The sequence below is a fragment of the Molothrus aeneus genome, chromosome 11 (assembly GCF_037042795.1).
Source record: "Molothrus aeneus isolate 106 chromosome 11, BPBGC_Maene_1.0, whole genome shotgun sequence".
Taxonomy (NCBI): Eukaryota; Metazoa; Chordata; class Aves; order Passeriformes; family Icteridae; genus Molothrus; species Molothrus aeneus.
The window spans coordinates 11,980,397-11,998,730 of NC_089656.1; the positions used below are offsets into that span (position 1 = coordinate 11,980,397).

The following is an 18,334-nucleotide window of genomic DNA, read 5'->3' on the forward strand; positions in this document are numbered from 1 at the left end:
TTTTGTGTATGAGACAGCAAAAGATGCAAAAATCAGAATTGACTTTGCCACTTAAGGCTGTACTGAGTTCCAAGACAACATTATCCACTCTCAGTGTGCTTTTTTAGGATGTATGACTGTACAGACACTGAAGTAAAATACTTCTGTTCTGTCCCATTATGTGGGGCTTATGCCAGTTTCCATTAATTGCTGACACAACAGGTAGCAGAAAGAATAAACTGGATGAAGGATGGGTTCTGTCTCCAAACACAAGAAGTAAATCAGGCCTGTTTGAAGTAGCTGATTTTAAAATCTGAGAATAAAAAAAAACTCAGCATTATAGAAATTGTGCACTACTCTGATACTAACATACCTGCTAAGATTTGCTCACAGCAGAGCCTTACACAGCTTTAACTTTAATGTGTTAAAAACTGGGCATGAGAGATAAACAGAATCACCTAAGAGACAGGCTAGAGAAAAGCCAGTCTCTCTCTCTCTCTGCTTTTTATTTTCAGTTTGTTCATTTAGTTCACTGACCACATTTTAGTTCACTGACCACTTCAACAGGCTCTTTTGAGGTGAGAAATACCTCCATAAATGCAAGCAATTTGTTGACAATGGTAACGAGTAGAGCCCAACAAAACACACTGTTATGAAAAACAGGGCTGAAGCCACTCTGACAAGAGTTGTGTTAGTTTAAAGCCCATAAACAATAAGCAGGGCCACACTTTACCCCAGCACAGCTGGCCTCTGAGGAGGCTGATTGTACTTGTCCTTGAAAGAGAAAAGAGCAGATAAGCCACAAAGAGTTATATTGTGGGGACAGCTTGTGTGGATCCTGGTGAAGGACATGAAAGCAGCCAAATAAAAATATATTCAGTCCTGATTGCAGCCAACTTATTTTGATGGGAACTATTTACATATTCCACTTAGATCTATAAGGTTCCTGTAGTGAATCTTGTTTTTTTTAAGCCTCAGCAACTGGTTTCTTATTAACCAGTTTGGGGAGAGGGAGCTATTTGTTTAAGGGAAAGCAAATCAAAATTTTAATCATAACTGTAAATTTAAGAGCAGGGTCAAATTTTTTGCTACATTTAGCAAACTGTTTCAGACATGTAACAGGAAAATCCTTTGTCTTTGGATATGTAGAGGAGGCAAGTTTGACAAATACCACTTTTATAGGACTTGCTAGCTTGTTACCTGTAAAAAGTCTCAAATTTATAATTTTAAGCTGTGATTTTTTATAATCCTTGTTGATTGCAGATTGAGAGTGGGTCTTCTGTAGAAGTAAATGCATGACTCAAGCAAAACTGAACTCCCAAAAACCAATTACAAGAAACTGAGGAGCAATAACAGAGTTGTCCATAAGCTTCTTGACACGGGGTTCTTTCTTTTTCTATTTCTACAAACTATTTTATATTCATGTGCTTTGCTGGTTACTGGTTTTTCCTCTTGTTTACACACAGTGCAGAGGACTGAATTGTCAGAGAGGAACTGCTCATCTTTAGCACTGACAACATCAAATACATCATAAGCATGTGTGATATAAATCACAGTCAGTACAATACGGACACTCTTGTATGAAGGCACATGGAAATCAGCATTTGTTGAGGGAGGTTCACCTCAACTAATAAATAATAAAAGTTTGCTGAAGAGAAGAGCTTTTCAAAGGTACTGCTTTTTGAAACTCAGATGTCTGGGTTGTGTTGGACTTTCAGTCAGATTCACTGTCCTGACCTCCTGCAGACATACCAAGGACAGGCCAATCTCATCTAATAAAATACAAAGCTGGTGTTTCCCTTGAATCCTCCCTCCGAGTGTGATCCATCCCCTGCACTCTGACAGCCATGGTTCAAATCCCTCCAATACTTGGCTGTGTTTGAACCATGGAGAGTTCTTTATGTCTGGAGGTGTACGGACAATATTGGCTTCTCCTAGCAGTAGTATTTTATTGGCAAGAGAAGAAGCTACATTAAAAGGACATGCCCCAGCTTGGAGCTGGCAGGCAAAACATGTGCTGGATTGCCTCTTTGGTTCTTAAAAAGCATCAGTTTATGAGAACTGACTTTGCCAGACATTTAAGTTCTATCTCACATCCAGTGCTGCAGTTTAAATAGGCAAAACTTGACCCTGCAGCCAAGAAGCATGGCCTCATCCATTGCTACATGGCTGGAGAGCTGTTCGTGCTAGCACAAAACAGGCAGGGGTTTAGAGGAAGAGATGTGTCCTCAATGATGCTGTTCCCAGAAGCAAGAGCCCTACCTGCACTATTTCAAGAGTGGAGAGAGAATTTTGGACACATGTTGCTGACTCCATTTCAGTCAGCTGTCCACTAGCAGGGTGTATTCTGTTCAGAGAGCTTGGAGTACAGACTGTGGCTCCAGTGGGAATTTTCTCCCAAAACCCACCACCTGCTGTGGGTCTGCCTGTGCTGTCTGACATGGGAATTCCAGAGCAAGGGGAACCACTCCCCAGGGAAAGGCAGCACATCAGCACGTTGTATGGGCAGCATCTGCCTATAGATGCCCTACGTGACCCGAGCCAGCGGCTCTTCAGGGGGATCATTACTCCAGGATGGAATGGGAACCTGCGACCTCCCGAGCAAAGCACGAGGCACATTTCCCTTCCCAGGGGAACTACTGAAGAAACAAACATTGTTACGGATGACGCAGATGAGAAAATGGGAAACGGGGACGGGGGAGGAGGAGTGAAAGAGGAACTTTTTTAATCTCGCGCGATTCGTTGGCTATCAGCGCACGAGAGCGCAGGGAGCGCTCCCGGAGCGGCGCGAGGGATCCGCACACGGGGCTATATCCGCACACGCGGGGCTATATCCGCACACAGGGGGATCCGCACACGCGGGGCTATATCCGCACACGGGGCTATATCCGCACACTCGGGGCTATATCCGCACACAGGGGGATCCGCACATGGGGCTATATCCGCACACTCGGGGCTATATCTGCACACGGGGCTATATCCGCATACGCGGGGCTATATCTGCACACAGGGGGATCCGCACACGGGGCTATATCCGCACACAGGGGGATCCGCACACGCGGGGCTATATCCGCACATGGGGCTATATCCGCACACGGGGCTATATCCGCACACGCGGGGCTGTATCCGCACACGGGGCTATATCCGCACACAGGGGGATCCGCACACGCGGGGCTATATCCGCACACTCGGGGCTAATCCGCACACGGGGCTATATCCGCATACGCGGGGCTGTATCCGCACACTCGGGGCTGTATCCGCACACGGGGCTATAACCGCACACGCGGGGCTATATCCGCACACTCGGGGCTATATCCGCACACGCGGGGCTATATCCGCACACGCGGGGCTATATCCGCACACACGGGGCTATATCCGCACACGCGGGGCTGTATCCGCACACTCGGGGCTATATCTGCACACGGGGCTATATCCGCACACGCGGGGCTGTATCCGCACACGGGGCTGTATCCGCACACGCGGGGCTATATCCGCACACAGGGGGATCCGCACATGGGGCTATATCCGCACACGGGGCTATATCCGCACACTCGGGGCTATATCCGCACACGCGGGGCTGTATCCGCACACGCGGGGCTGTATCCGCACACGGGGGATCCCGGCCGGAGCCGCTCCGGGAGCGCCAAGGGCGGCGGCCAGCGCCCCCTGGCGGGCACGACGGGCACGGCAGAGCCGCTCCGCGGGGCCTCGCGGGGAGAGCGCAAGGAACGCGCTGGAAAGGGATCCCTGACACTGCAATGGGATCGCTGACACTGCAATGGGATCTGTCACACTGCAACGGGATCGCTGACACTGCAATGGGATCCCTGACACTGCAATGGGATCTGTCACACTGCAATGGGATCCCTGACATTGCAATGGGATCTGTCACACTGCCAAGCGATCACTCCCACTGCAAAGGGATCTCTGACACTGCACAGCGGTCTCTGACATTGCAAAGGGATCTCTGACACTGCAAAGGGATCTCACACTGCAGAGCGATCTCTCACACTGCAGAATGATCTCTCACACTGCAGTGATCTCCGTGCTTCCACAGGAATGTCTGTAATGACTCACTATTAAAGCTGCACCCTTCATGTTATAAGTGCAATTCCCTATACCAACAGGTGTAGAGTTTAAATCAGCTCTGACATGCTGTATTTTAGTTGCTGTGTTCTCATCTCTTTAAGAGAAAAGGTCCTAGCATAGGAACAAAAATGGAAGATGACCATTCAGGTATCCTCACAATGACTCACATAGAAATTACCTTTTTTTCCAGTGATCTTTTCTTACACAAACTTTTCCATGCTACTTTGTTTCCAGTGCTGTGAACAAAGTCTCAGAGGAGCTTATTATGAACCTGCTGGACATAATGAAGGCTTACGTAACTGGAATCTCTAAAACCCTTAGGGTCCCCACACTGCTGAATTAGTGTGAAGGTTTTTAGTCCCAACAGGGACTAATCACCTCTGAAAACCCAATCTACTGCATTTGTAAAGAGAATCACTTGGTTGCTTTGATGTTAAAACACAATGAGCCACAAACAGATGACTTGGGTCAGGTAACAGATGGCATTGAAATCCTTTTGTGAGGTGGAGTCATCATCTAATTGCATAAAATTTCATAAGGAGAAGGTGGATGTATTTCTCAGAGTGCTTGAATGAGATCACATTTGGTAAAAGTCTGAAGAACAAAAGATTTAATATTATTACTCCTATAAAATAATGTTTGCAAATAGGTATTAACTATCAAAATTGCTGTACACTTGCACTACACCACTCAGTGCTCTGAAGATGTAAAAATAATCTGTACAAATAGCACAGTAGTTCCAAGTAAGAAAGCTTTATTCTTTTCATTGGTTTGAAAGCATTATATTAATTTTGGCTTTCAAAATCAAAAAAGCAAAGACCTGTTAAAATAAAAAACTACCCAATAGAGAGCACACCCCAGAGATATTTCCTGGCTATTGTCTCAAAGGGATCCTGGCACAGATGAATACCATCCTGATCTCATCAGGTATATTTACAGAGAGAACAGGCTTTACTATTAAACCCCTATGAACAGCATTTTTGTGAAGCTATTCAAAATAAAAGCCTGGATAGTTTCTCAGATTTGGATCTCTCAGACAAATGGTCATGCTGTGATCAGTGAAACACCCAGGAGTACCACCACAGCAGAACAGCACACCACCTAGCCAGAGCCCATGGGACAGAAATGGCTCAATCCCTTCCTTTTTCCAGGACCCTGGGATGTCAGTTCACACTGCCCCTGCTTTGGATCTCACCACTCTCCCAGACACAGAAATCTTGAGGGTATAGCAGTTTGTGTGTGTTCAATAGTTTACAGGAGCAGAGCTCTGTGTGGCTGGAGGTGCTGGCAGTGCCCCAGAGGTTTCACTCCTCACACACACCCAGCTGCTCTCAAGTCTGAGCTGGCAGCTCCCCCGTGCAGGATTTGTGCCATCTGGGTGAGCACCCAGCCCCTTGGCCCTCCCCTGCTGGGTCCAGCAGTGCCAGTGTTGGACCAGGGCAGGGCAGGGGCTCCTCCTGCACAACCCACCCCACCCCACACACAGAACAGAGAGCAGCTTCAAAGTGTATGCAACATTTTATTGAAAAAATACGAATGTTCTGTACATAAAGTACAACTTAATGGGCTTGATAAAATCTCCAGAGACTTATTGGTTAATGTAGGTCTTCTTTTCTTCTTTTCCCTCTAAGGGCATAAAGCATACAATGAAGAAGCAGGTCCCTGTACTTGTGCAAGTGCAATCCCATGGCTGTGTGTGCAGCTCAGCACCTGGCTCTACACGGGACTCCAACATGCCCAAAGTACTTCTGATGGATGGTCTGCAAAGAATTTAAAGCATGGAAGAACTGCACAGGACTGGTCCTTCAATCCACTGGTGATTCAGAATTTATTGTGAGATCTCTGTTCTCCTAAACAGTCTGCATCTGCATATCCAATATTTCTGACAAATAAATACAAAAATAAATAGGGATCTGGCCTCACAGAACCTGAAGTCTCAGAAGCAACAAAACTTTCAGCAAGCTACATACATAATTTCAACTATGTCAACATAATTTATTTAAATCTCTATCAATAAATGTATTAAAAGTATAAATTCTTACCCAATACTGAGAGTTTAGTTCTGGAAATAAACCCAGAAAAGGAAAGCTTTTTCAGTCCTCTCTTACTTCAGTGTGCTCTTAGAAAATGCTTTATAGCTGAACTTCAGCAGAAACTAGCTGCTATATAATGCACTTCTATCCCCCAAACCTAATATAAAAAGCTTTTTAAATCTTTTTACAGTAACTGGCTTTCATGTCCTAACTTTACATACAGTTACTAAAAATACTGCACATAGCAGTGCTGACTAAAAATAGGTTTAGTGTTAAAACTACATGCACAAATGCTGGGGTACCAAAGCAGAAACTGAATAATGTGGCAGCTTCACAATTTATGTTGCAAATTGGATGGTGTAACAAATACTGCAATCCCAAAAGATATGTATGTTGCAAATGGAAAAACAATGAACAGGACTGGATGAGGAGAAAGTTAGGCAAAAAACCTTTTTTTCTTCTCTGTTTAAAACTGGAATGTCTGTAATGGCCAAGAAGGAAAATGTAGCCCAGGGCTAGAAGCTTCTAAATCAGGAGTAAATGGTGATGACTTCTCTGCCACCACCTCTCACAAGCAGTACCCTCTCCAGACCCTCAGTCAAGACTTCGAGAAACTCCATGTCTGTTTCAGTAAAGTCAAGGACAAAAAGCATCAAAACCAAAACACACAGGGGTTAGACCAGGGCCAGCTCACAGCCCTCAGCTCTGATCTCACTTAGTGCAGGTACCCCTCTAAGGACCAAAATACTGTGAGTTTGTGGCACTTTTTCCTTTAAGCAATTACCACCTTACAGCCACAAGCCAGTACCCTCCACTCAGGGAAATCTTTATCACATATTACAGCTCAACAGCACTGGTGGCCAAATGAATTCAAGAGAACCAAGAGATTAAAGAAAAACCTTCTGTGTGGCCCAGGCCTTGCCTGAAAGGATACAGTTTTCATCTCCATCAGTATTCTTTGGAGGACCAGGCATGTTGAGGAGCACAAGTCTGGCATCATGGGATCTATTTACAATGACTTCATTGAGCTTCACTGCTGTGTGCATCCTTCGGACATTGGACTGGTTCCTGAAGGAGAAGCACATTCACACTCACTGTTAGAAACACACCTCTGAGCACTGAATTATTAAAAAGGTCCTCTAAAAGCACACTCAAATCTCCTAAATACCCTGTTAAATGTCAACTCAACACAGTGATTTCCTTCAAACTTTATGATGAAGATACACAAGACATTTTCCAAACTTACTCAGGTACAGCTGGTCTTAAATTTAAGATCTCTGGAGTCAAGTCCAGTTTAGAAAGTTACACTGCTCTTCAAAAAGCATTCTTGATAAAGATGATTTAGTGTTGCATAAGAAATTAGAACCCAGTTGCATGAGGGGATGTGCTCTTCAACCAGGCACAGTTGTGACTGCAGGGCCTTCCATGCAGGCAGCCCTGCCAGGAGCCCTCACCCTGGGCAGCACAGGCACCTCTCCAGCCCCAGCAGCACCAAGTTCTCTCAGGGGCCTGGGAACCAGCACCAAGCTCTCTCAGGGGCCTGGGAACCAGCACCAAGCTCTCTCAGGGGCCTGGGAACCAGCACCAAGCTCTCTCAGGGGCCTGGGAACCAGCACCAAACTCTCTCAGGGGCCTGGGAACCAGCACCAAGCTCTCTCAAGGGCCTGGGAACCAGCACCAAGCTCTCTCAGGGGCCTGGCAGCACCATGCTCAGCCTCACTTGCCAGGAGCACACTTCCCTCCTGGTGCTGAACAGAGTTGGCATCTCCAGAGAAAGGCTGGGCCGCTACAGACTGCAGTGACATAATGGGGAAACACAGGATGGCAGCCCAGAGCAGGCTGGCTGGATGTGAGGGGCTTTTCTGAAGGGTTATAGGGATGTTGAGCTCTCCTTCAGAACACTAATCAACCTCTCTGACTGGCTGTTTACAAGAAACACTTTTACCCAGGTGTGTCTAAAATATCAATCACACTTTCAAACTTGAGTAGCCATTTAGTTCAAAAGTTAGGGGAGAAAAGGGAAATAGGTGCAGCATAATCTCACACACCTCTGCTCCCTAAGAATCCAGGCTAAGAGAGGTAAAAGCATTAATTATTTGGAATATATTAACACAAAATAACATCAATTCATGCAAGAACAAAACTCAAAAGCAACCTTTGGGGATTTCAAGCCTTCTTACAGGAAATCAACCATTATTTTGGTAACATAAAAGGAATACAGAAATAAATAAACTTGTCGAAGTTTATATATTAGAATATATTTATACTTTTGAGGCTTTTCTACTTGAGTTTTTGTCTTCATTTGAATGTAATAAAAATAAGTATTAGTAGAAACAAATGAAATATGAATCTGTGCTTTAATTGGTTCAGCTTTGCATGATGAGTGAAACTCTTTAGTAACCTTGCTGCTCTTCTGAATATTCAGATTTGCAAAGAAATAATTTATATGCACAGAACGAAGATGTGGTGGGAAGAACCATGTTTATTACACTAACAGAATAATTTACCCACTGTGAATTACCTCTCTGTTACTCCATGTTCTTATTCAATTTGGATCAAGGATCTGTCTTCACCACATCAGCTTCAGAAAGCCAGGGACAACACTGAGGCCAGATTATGTTTACAGGAAGTGAGGAAAAAACCAGCAGCAGGAATGTAGCAGTTGTTAGCTATGTATAGTTTTGGAAAGGAAACTGAAAACTAAACGTGGTTTTCTCTAAGGTGATATTTCAAACTGGCATCTCCCCAGTGATCTGAAGGTGTAGGCTACAAGAAAGGGCTTGTTTAGTGCCCAGAAAGTGCCAGAACTAACATCCTAGCAGTGTTGTGCAATGAGAGCTTCTCTAAATGAGTAATGTTTCCTCCTGCTTGTGTCATACTCTGCTTAGGAAGATAGGTTCAGACTGGAATTGTTTTCTATCCTTAGTTCTCATCAGGACAACTCTTGTAGTTTGTTACATCCTACTTATAATGATACTTAGCTTAAGTAGCTAATCCTGCTCCCTTTAAAACATTGCTAAGACTGCTCAACTCTAGTGCCTTTTCTTCCATCAGTACACACAGTTTTCCTGCTTTTATCTGAAAGAAAGAAGTCTTTCCTCTCAACCATCTTAACGTACTTCTAATTTAAATAACAAACTTACACGATTTCCCACCCTCTGAAAGCATGGAAGAGGAAAAAGTACAGGTAGTTAACACCAAATTCAGCAGAATTTCTACAGTAGGATTCAGCCTAAAACAGATTTGAATTCTGATTTATGAGGGAAAAAAAAAATCTGGAACTTTGCCAAGTATGCAAAACTGACTGAGCTCTTCATGTGAGATGCAGGAAATCAAAGAAGTCACAGGAGATTCACACAGTTTTACACAAAGCCAAAATAGACCTTTACTTCTCACTCTTCAGTGGTAGTACCCCAGCTGTTATTACATGCCAGTGCTCCAGTGCAGCAGCAACTCTCAGAGGGTTTATCACACACAGATGCTGCTCCAAGTCATTCATCACCATCTCCAGCTTCTTTCTTTATGGGTTAAACATCCACACTACATGCTAGACAGTGAAATTATCACCTCTTCTTTTAAATTCTGATTACAGTGAAATTATCAGTGTGTTTTATTGAGGGATTGGGAGACAGTAGGGAAGTTGTCACAGGATTCAACAGTTCCAATGCAGCATTTGGCTATACCAAGTGAAATACTGAGGGATGTGTGCACATTTGATTGGTTAGAGGTTTCTGAGGAGGCTACTGCTGTCTTTTCATAGCCAGGTCTCAACGTTTATAGCACAAGTACACACCAAGGATTAGGAAACAAAAGAAAATTAAAAGCACAGCACATGCAGAGCTTCAAGAGGTGCCAAGTGTAGACTTAGACAAGACTCACGGCTTAATGGTGATGAGATCTCTGAAGCTCCCCACAGCACTGCCTCGGTTCCGCTTCTCAGCATCACATTTCTCCTTTGTCCAGGTCATCTGGATATTCTCAGGAACAGGGTCTGCCTCATCTTCCTCATCTGAGTAGAGGCTCTCCAGACGTGCTATTGAATGTCTGTCCTTGACAAGCTGAGCCTGGAGGGCACATGAGTGACCAGGTGAACTCAGAGACTTTATTTTATGTTCTCTGGTGCGCTTTAAATAATTATAGACATTTTCTTCCATTGTATCTTTTATTTGGCTCACTTAATTTAGCCTTCAGGAGAGTTCTGATACTAGGCATCTTCCCTAGCCAAAAGTCTTACATACCAAACTGACTTTTAACAGTTTTGATGGCTGTAAGCCAAGCAGAATTTGGACTGACAGAAGCCTGTATCTATACAAGAAAAAAATGTCAGCCCAGCTCACATCATGACATGGTCAGGAACAGCAGACAAGACCAGCCCCAAAAAAAAAGTTTTTTAGTTTGGACAACTAAAAAAAAAAGCTTAACAAACCCATGCAGAAAAGATGGATCATCTTTCATAGCTACACATCATAGACATCACAGTCACATGTCCTCTAAGTCCAAACTGGAAAGACATCTTCAGTAGGAAAACAGGATATGCTATAAATTGACACAAATACCGGATATAAAGAAAAAAAACAAGAACTGTATGCAATTTTGGGAAACAAAAAAAGCTACACTAGATGTATTTCCTTACATCTTTAGAGCACAGGAGTTAAATTTAAGCAGCAGGTACATAACACACTGCTAGGAAGGCACTTTGTGTCATCACCCACAGCAGCCCATAGAGAACAACCACAAATGACATACCTCCCTTTCCCTCTCAGTTTTTGTCAGCCTCATTTGCCTCAGCATCTGAGATCTCTGCTCCATCATAAGAGTTCTCTCATAAGTATATGCTGAGATATCACTATTGTGCTGCAGAAATAAGGACAAATATTGTGTTTGCATTCAAGTCATAACCAAACATCATCATGTGCATAATAAAATGAAAAATGGCCGCAATTCCCTTACCATTTCTACCACTTCTACCTCTGCCTCTATTCGGAGCTGGTAGAGGAAAGTAGCCAAATCTTTCTTCATCTGGATGCTGTTATCATCCATCTGAGCAACAGTAAAAATTCTCATTTTGCATTTTCTCCAAACCTGGTGAGGGAACACCAACTCTCAGTTATTTGAACCAATGACACTTTGCTCTACAAATTAGAAACTTAGCAACATGTCCACTCTCATTTATCAATACAGGCTCTACAACTGGATCATGTTTCTTTAAACTAAAGAATGCAGAAATAGGTGGGGGACATTCTCTGTGTAGCTGCTTACTTTGTGCTGTTTGAGAAGAAAAGGAAGCAACATCAACATGCCTCCATCATGCACAATCCACCACACATCAATGTTGCCTTCGTTGTAACGCTCGTGGTTGCTGGGGTAGAAAGAGACATTTTTGGGAACCAGCAGAGCCAGATGAGCTGCAGTTGTGCAGCGAACAGTACCTGCCCAGGAGGGGGAGAACACAGTCACTTCCAATTCTGCAAGAGTCATTTATGGCTAGAAAAACACTACTCACTGAGCAAGTGTCAGCAAACCATAAAAGTCATCACTTAAATAAAGAAAAGTATGTACAGCAAGGCTTGCACAGACAGGTCAGTCCCAGTGACAAAGCCAGGATAAAGCAGACTCACGGGGACACAAACCTTATTTCACACTGGAAAGGAAAGCAGCAACCTTCAAAGCTAAGTATGAGGAACAGCATCTGCTCTGTTCAAATTTGATTAAGTAACTGGACCACAGGAGAATGAAAGAGATAGAGGCAAGGAGAGTGTTATCCACTAGAGAAGGATAGGTTAGAACCAGTGATAAAACAGAGATTATCTAGGAAACAAATCATAGTTTGCCACAAAACCGGCATGTCTCAAGCCCATGATTTTTTAACCATTCATTAGACACATGAGTTTTAGCTGCTAGATTAATCTTTGAAGATCTTTCTTAGGTCTTTTACCTAAAGGAAATGGCATTTCAAACAGAGCAGTTTTGTGAGAAAATACCTACTTCTCCATCAATACTAGAAAAAAAGACAAACTCAAAACCAATCTTACAAGGTTTCTGTTAAAATCCCATGTGTGTAAAAAACATCTCTGTTCACAATGTCTGATCACACCAAACCTTTAAAGCTCACCTATAAATGTCTTCCAAGACCTTGGATCTTCACTCTGCCTCCAGCCATAGGGCCACCCCAAAACCACAGTGTTGTGCTTCATGCCACCGAGTCCACAGGACTGGATCAAGTGAGCAATTCCTTCTCGAACTTTATTGGCTACAACCACTTGACAAAATCCTTTAACCTTCTCAATTTCCATCATATTCTTGATAGTCTGAAAGACAGACAAGGAAAAAGCTCAGTTTTCCTTTCCAAAATGAACTCCTTTATAGACAGGATATTTCTTTGTCATGAGATCATAATGTAAATTCCTGGTTCACATGTCCACAGGTAAAGCATATTACAATGCAAAGTTCTGCTTATCACATTTCCTTCATAAAACAAAAGAGAAAACATCCACTTGTTTAAAACACAGTTTCTTTCCAAACATCAGCATTTCTAACAGATTAAAAGATTTTTTGGTTTGTGGTATCATCTCTTATTCATAGTAGTAGATAGTGATATCTGTGTCACTATTTTACTTTTCATTTTCTAATTCTATAACACTCACCTTTTTAAACCCAAGGCCAATTGACTTCATTTGGATTTCCAGTTTCAGATTCCCATGTAACATGCTGTATTATATTAAATTTACAAATATAAGCACCAAAACCCACACACTAGCAAGTATACCTTTTATTTGTTTAAAAACAAAACAAACTTATCAACACATAGTTCATTAATTAGCTTTCCTTTTGTAACAATTTTCCTACAGAAAAAGCCTCTGGGGGAAAAAAGTGAATACACTGAAGCTATACAGATGTAAACAGGGCTATGATGTCATGTTTACACAATGAGGAAAATGAAGTAATTTATTAAAAAATTTTCAGGACCATCCTTCAATGCTTTTTGTAATAAATTTATCAACACACTGAAAAGCAACACATTTGCTGAGTTTAACAGTTACTGAAATCACAGAATCACTAGGTTGGAAGAGACCTCTAAGACCACTGAGTCCAACCCATGCCCTAACACCTGAACTAAACCATGGCACCGAGTGCCACATCCAGGGATGGTGACTCCACCACCTCCCCAGGCAGACCATTCCACTGCTTTATCACTCTTTCCATAAAAAGCTTTTTACTTGGAATATTCAGAAAACTAAACAGTCCCCTTCCTTCCATTAAGCAGCATTCAGAAACTTCTACAGTCATTATTTCCTATAAATGAAGGCAGTTTTATGCAGTAAGGCTGTTTACAATGGTGAGCATTGATCTGCATTCCCAAAAGCACAACTGGCAGCTGAAACATTTCTGCAAGTCCCTTCCTGAACAGCTGTAGCACTGCTGAACTTGTTCTGTGTTTCATGGAAGCCTTATCAAGATGCTTTTTTCCATGTATGATTATGAAACAAAATTTTGCATTACCTGCCCACTCACCCCTTTCTACTTCAGGATTTGGGACACTGACCTGCTCAGCAGCCTGGGCTTCTCCATAAGTTTCCAAGAAATTCCCTTGGATGACTGATCCTATGATAGTCAAACCTTTACCAGCTTTCAGCTGGGATGCAAATGTTAACAGTCTAGGGTATTTTACATGCAAATCTTCATCAAGCTTCAGAAGCACCAGCAACTGAGGCCTGGAGAAAATAAAAAAGACAATGTATTTTTTAACTTAAGTTTTAACAATAACACATGTTAAAAAACTGCCTCTCATCACTTATACTGTGCTTAAATTTTAACTCTGAAACATTCTTTCTGTCTCTCACACATTTGAGGGATTTTACTTAATATTTTGTTTCTCTTGGTTTAAAGTAGATGTGAAACTGTGGGAATTCTGCTGCTGCATTGTGCTGACAGTAATAAAACCTGCTGATATACTCAGCTTGAGGGGCTTGCATTAGTGTTTTATTTACAGGCATGTTTTTCAAGGCTCTTTTAAGTACTACTGGAGCACACATAGTGTTCATACTGTAGGGCTGTTCTCCCAGATCGATCTGGATACTTGTGCCAAGAAAATATCTGTATTCTGTCTCCAGAAACCTGGCATAGGGAAAACACAAATATTTTCATCTAAACTCAGATCCCACCTGCCTGCTGTTCCTTAAGGTATTGCTACACAATCAATCAAGTCACTTTCTGTCTGAACAAGTATAAAAAGATTTATAAAACTCTGTCTTTGATAGATTCCTCTTGCTCTTGTTCAGAGCCCAAGGGTTGTACAATGCCCAACCAAGAGGGTTCTTGCCCACTCTGTTTTCAACACCAAGAAGGGAAGACATCAGAAGGAATAACGTTGGCCACTGCTCATTTCCTGGTCTCTACACCTCTGTATTCACAGACCTCCAGTTTCCCCAGGTTCCACTTCTGAATTCACCAATTTGGAGTCCAGTTAAAGATCCAAAGGGCACTAAAGGTCTGCCCATACCGGGTCCACACAGTGACAGGACAGCTTACTGCGAACTCAACACCTTTTTTAATATCCTGGGCATTTAAATTATTTCACACTCTTGTTTAGAGTCCAGTTTAATTCCTTGAGTGTAAGCAGACAACCATGCCAGCCATTTCACCAGTCCAGGGTGAATACCTCCAGTTCTTGGTGTGTGGAGGGCCCTCCTCCAGTCTGAGCAAGGCGTATCTGGCAGCGCTGAGCGACAGGCCCCGGATGCCATCACCCCACTCCTTCTCTGCCCTGTGAAGAACAAACACTTCAGCCACCACATGGCTCCAGGAGCACTCAGCTGCACACTTACATCAGGCTATAGAGCTCTGAGCACCTTACAGTGGGTTCAATAACATGACATGTATGGCATCTATATTTATAATTTGTGCATGAATGTCTGCGATATCACAGACCACGTAAGAAAAGTGAAGATGCTTCAGTAAAATATATATATATGATGAACCACCATTCTGGGCTTAATTTGTAATCAACACTACAGAGAAGGCTTCCCAAGCATATACAAACATCTGGCATTTCAACATCCAATTTAGTTAATGGGTCAAATTAAATTAGAAAACCACACTACAGCCTGACTCCATCCAATGCTGATCTCCAGCAACCCAAGCAGCCAATTCAAATTTTCAAGGACTGATCTAGACAGAACTTTGCAGATAAACTGGAATATAATGGTTGGTATCAGCAGTTCTGGGCCTGAAGTAATCACCTGCAGTACAGCAGATAGATCCCAACCAGCTTTCTACTTCCTATGATTCATGTTTCACCTAACAACTTTAAAGGCTTAACAACAAAGTATTTCAGGGGCTTTTGCTTAGCAGTGACACAGTAAAACAATGAAAACAAAAATTAACTAATAAGGAAAGCCCTCCAAGTCATCTCTGGACAGTTCCTTTTCCAAATGTGAAGACTCTGGAGATAATTCATTAAAGAGATCCAGCCTCCCTCTTACCCTTTCTTATCCAGTTAATACTTACCCTTGGTACTCAATGTACTTGTAAATCATGCCTGCAATAAGCATGGCTACCAAAGCATAATACCAGGATGAAATGAACATCAGTGCCAGGCAAATGCTCATGCCTAAAAATGAGAGGGCCCTAAAATGCAAAGCAAAGGTATTAATAACTAGTGGGGCAGAAAAGCTTAAAAAACAAGTCAATTACATTCTTGCTCTTTTTTCTTTAAACTGTCTGTGCTGAACTGGCAGTGAAAGCAAAGCCTCCACTGGATGTCCCCAGTCCCACCAGTTTTAGTGTCCTGTTGTTGAAATGAAACTCTTGTGCCATGACATATCTGAGTCTGGCGCTCGTGTACAACTGGTACCCAGAGCAATAAAAGCTGCTCCCTGCCCTCCTGGAGAAGGTTCCCAGGTGCAGATTGCAGGCCAGCCCTCCACTCACCAGTGGTAGTATTTAAAGCGTGGCCGCCAGTTCGGGGTTCGCAGAAGTGTCTGCACTGCGCATGCAAGATTAACAAAGAGGTAACACATCAAGAAAAACCTGCAAAACAGAGTGCAAAACCTTTTAGCATGCACATTTATAGATCCTGGCATATATTATGATTACATGATTGATTTCAAGTCAAAACCCCACTGCACTGTCCCATGCCCTGTACCCCTACCCCTCTGATTTTTATTAGCCTGAACTATTAGCATAAAGTAGCTGGAACAATTTTTTAATTGGATCAAGTTAGATCTGTTCACAGCATAATGCTGTCGTTGTTCTGTGATTAAAATGTTTTTTTTTTTAAAACCAAATAAAAACATAATAAAAACTTGCTTATTCACAGAATACTCCAGAACAGAAACAAATAGATTTATATGTAGAGCCTGAAGTCAGAGGATTCATAGAAATTACAGATGTGGAACTCAGGCTCTGGAAATTTGCTTAACTGGTTTAAGATATAGTTCTGAAAGACAACCAAACTAGCAAAACTCAAGAGCATTTCTACCCCCTACGAGACAGCAACCAGGCTGTTTCTTACATTGAGAGAATTGGAGCCACCATGTCAAGTGAAGCAATAAGGATTCCCAGCTCAGCAATTAATGCTGTTAACAGAAGAGCCCACGTTGGTTCACCATTCGCTTTTCCATGACCAAAGATCTGAAGAAACAGAAACATTAGGCAAATCCTCCTGGTATTTCATAAGGTTGTAATCGGAAAAAAGAAAATTATATTTTTTTAATCAACAGTAATTCTCTTACATACTTCCTTCTCTAGAGTAAGGAGTCAAATTATTCTAATGGCTTGCCATGCTTTACAAAATTAGATGTTCAACTTCTAGAAAAAAATTACCCCATAAGTCTAGTTAAAAACTCTTCAAAGTATTCTTTGTTTCCAACAAAAGCAAAAAACTCATCAAAATAAAAAATACTGCCCCTCCCTTCAGCGCTGGGCAAACCGGGGAGAATAAATCTGACTTTAAGGGCACGAAGTCAGTCAGTGTGGGCAGCTGGCGAGGCAGCAGGGCAGGCAGCCCGCGCAGGTACCCACCCAGAGGAAGGGGATGATGTTGTCCTTGGCGATGGCCTGCAGCAGCCGGGGGGCCCCAGTCAGGCTCTGCAGCCCCGCCCCGCAGGTGGAGAAGAAGGAGCCGATGACGATGACCCAGGGCGAGGGCCAGGACAGCGTCCCCACCACCAGGTTCCTGTTCACCGCGTCACCGAACCTGCAGCGGCAACACACCCGCTCTCGTACCCCAAGGACCGCTTTGAGACTCATCCTTGGGGTTTTCAGGGCACTTTTAGCATGTCATTTAAATACTATTATTAATAATACAATATTTAATTGGTATTTTAATATTTAATATCATACATATTTAATTAATATTTTGATATCGTATTTTAATATGACATAGTGTATTATTAATAACACTCTATTATTCTCTTAACTAGAGAACACAGAAAGTAGCAAATAATCTCATATCTAATCAAATATCTCATATCTAAGCAAATAATCAAATATCTCTGATATACAGATTGGAAGTGTCTGCAGCTTGATTTCAACATTTCTTTTCATTACACATATTTTAAAATTCTTGTATTATTATCACAACATTATTTTTTACAATTACCAAAAAAAATACAAGAACTAAGACACAGGATGGAAAATCTGAGGGTGCCATGCCAGAAAATATCAAATGGAATACAAGAAGATTCCAAAAACTGTGGTCACACTTTACATGCAAGTATGGTTTAAAAGACACCCAGAAGTAAATATTTTTTTTAAATTAAAAATACACCTTTAAGTCACTTCAAAGAAAAGGCTTTTTTTTTTTAGAAAAAGGAACTGAAACTTATGAATTCTCCCATTAAACTCTCCCTTCATCTTAATGTTTTACTGCAACCTAAAAAACAAAAAAATCTCAAAGTACACCACCATTAATTAAAAAGAAAAAAAACAACAAGGAGAGGAGTGGGGCACACAGAGAAAACAGGCAAGAACACACCTACACTGTAAAAAAGTAAAACAAAGGAGAGCATTAAAGCAGTAACACTTACTTATCTCTCAGGACAACACCTTCTATGCAGGCTCCAAATAATAACACACAACTGAAGTCTGGAGGACAGAGTGTGCTAAGGAAGCAGAATTTATTTAGACATGGCAGATGAAAGCATTGTGGAAAGGACAGTTTGTGCCTCCATCCTGTGGCACTTGCACTCCAGCTTCTCCACAAGTACATGGTAAAGCTGGCAAGGAAATTA

At 42.3% G+C, this 18,334-nt stretch overlaps 1 protein-coding gene across 2 annotated transcripts in view; it reads right to left on the reverse strand.

Moving 5' to 3' along the window:
- Positions 1 to 5,567: 5,567 nt before the first annotated feature.
- SLC12A4 (solute carrier family 12 member 4) overlaps positions 5,568 to 18,334 on the reverse strand; it is a 47,371-nt gene continuing 34,604 nt past the window's right edge. The window contains exons 11-25 of one of the 2 annotated variants that reach the window (XM_066557178.1): positions 18,131 to 18,188; positions 17,124 to 17,298; positions 16,615 to 16,733; positions 16,032 to 16,130; positions 15,609 to 15,728; positions 14,761 to 14,865; positions 13,645 to 13,813; positions 12,214 to 12,409; positions 11,361 to 11,530; positions 11,052 to 11,183; positions 10,848 to 10,955; positions 9,981 to 10,165; positions 9,245 to 9,259; positions 7,036 to 7,169; positions 5,568 to 6,723 (exon numbers count right to left, since the gene is read on the reverse strand). In XM_066557178.1, the coding sequence (XP_066413275.1) occupies positions 6,632 to 6,723; positions 7,036 to 7,169; positions 9,245 to 9,259; positions 9,981 to 10,165; positions 10,848 to 10,955; positions 11,052 to 11,183; positions 11,361 to 11,530; positions 12,214 to 12,409; positions 13,645 to 13,813; positions 14,761 to 14,865; positions 15,609 to 15,728; positions 16,032 to 16,130; positions 16,615 to 16,733; positions 17,124 to 17,298; positions 18,131 to 18,188 (1,877 nt within the window). In that variant the 3' untranslated portion in view covers positions 5,568 to 6,631. The remainder of the gene's footprint in view (positions 6,724 to 7,035; positions 7,170 to 9,244; positions 9,260 to 9,980; positions 10,166 to 10,847; positions 10,956 to 11,051; positions 11,184 to 11,360; positions 11,531 to 12,213; positions 12,410 to 13,644; positions 13,814 to 14,760; positions 14,866 to 15,608; positions 15,729 to 16,031; positions 16,131 to 16,614; positions 16,734 to 17,123; positions 17,299 to 18,130; positions 18,189 to 18,334) is intronic. The other variant, XM_066557179.1, reaches the window with a different exon arrangement.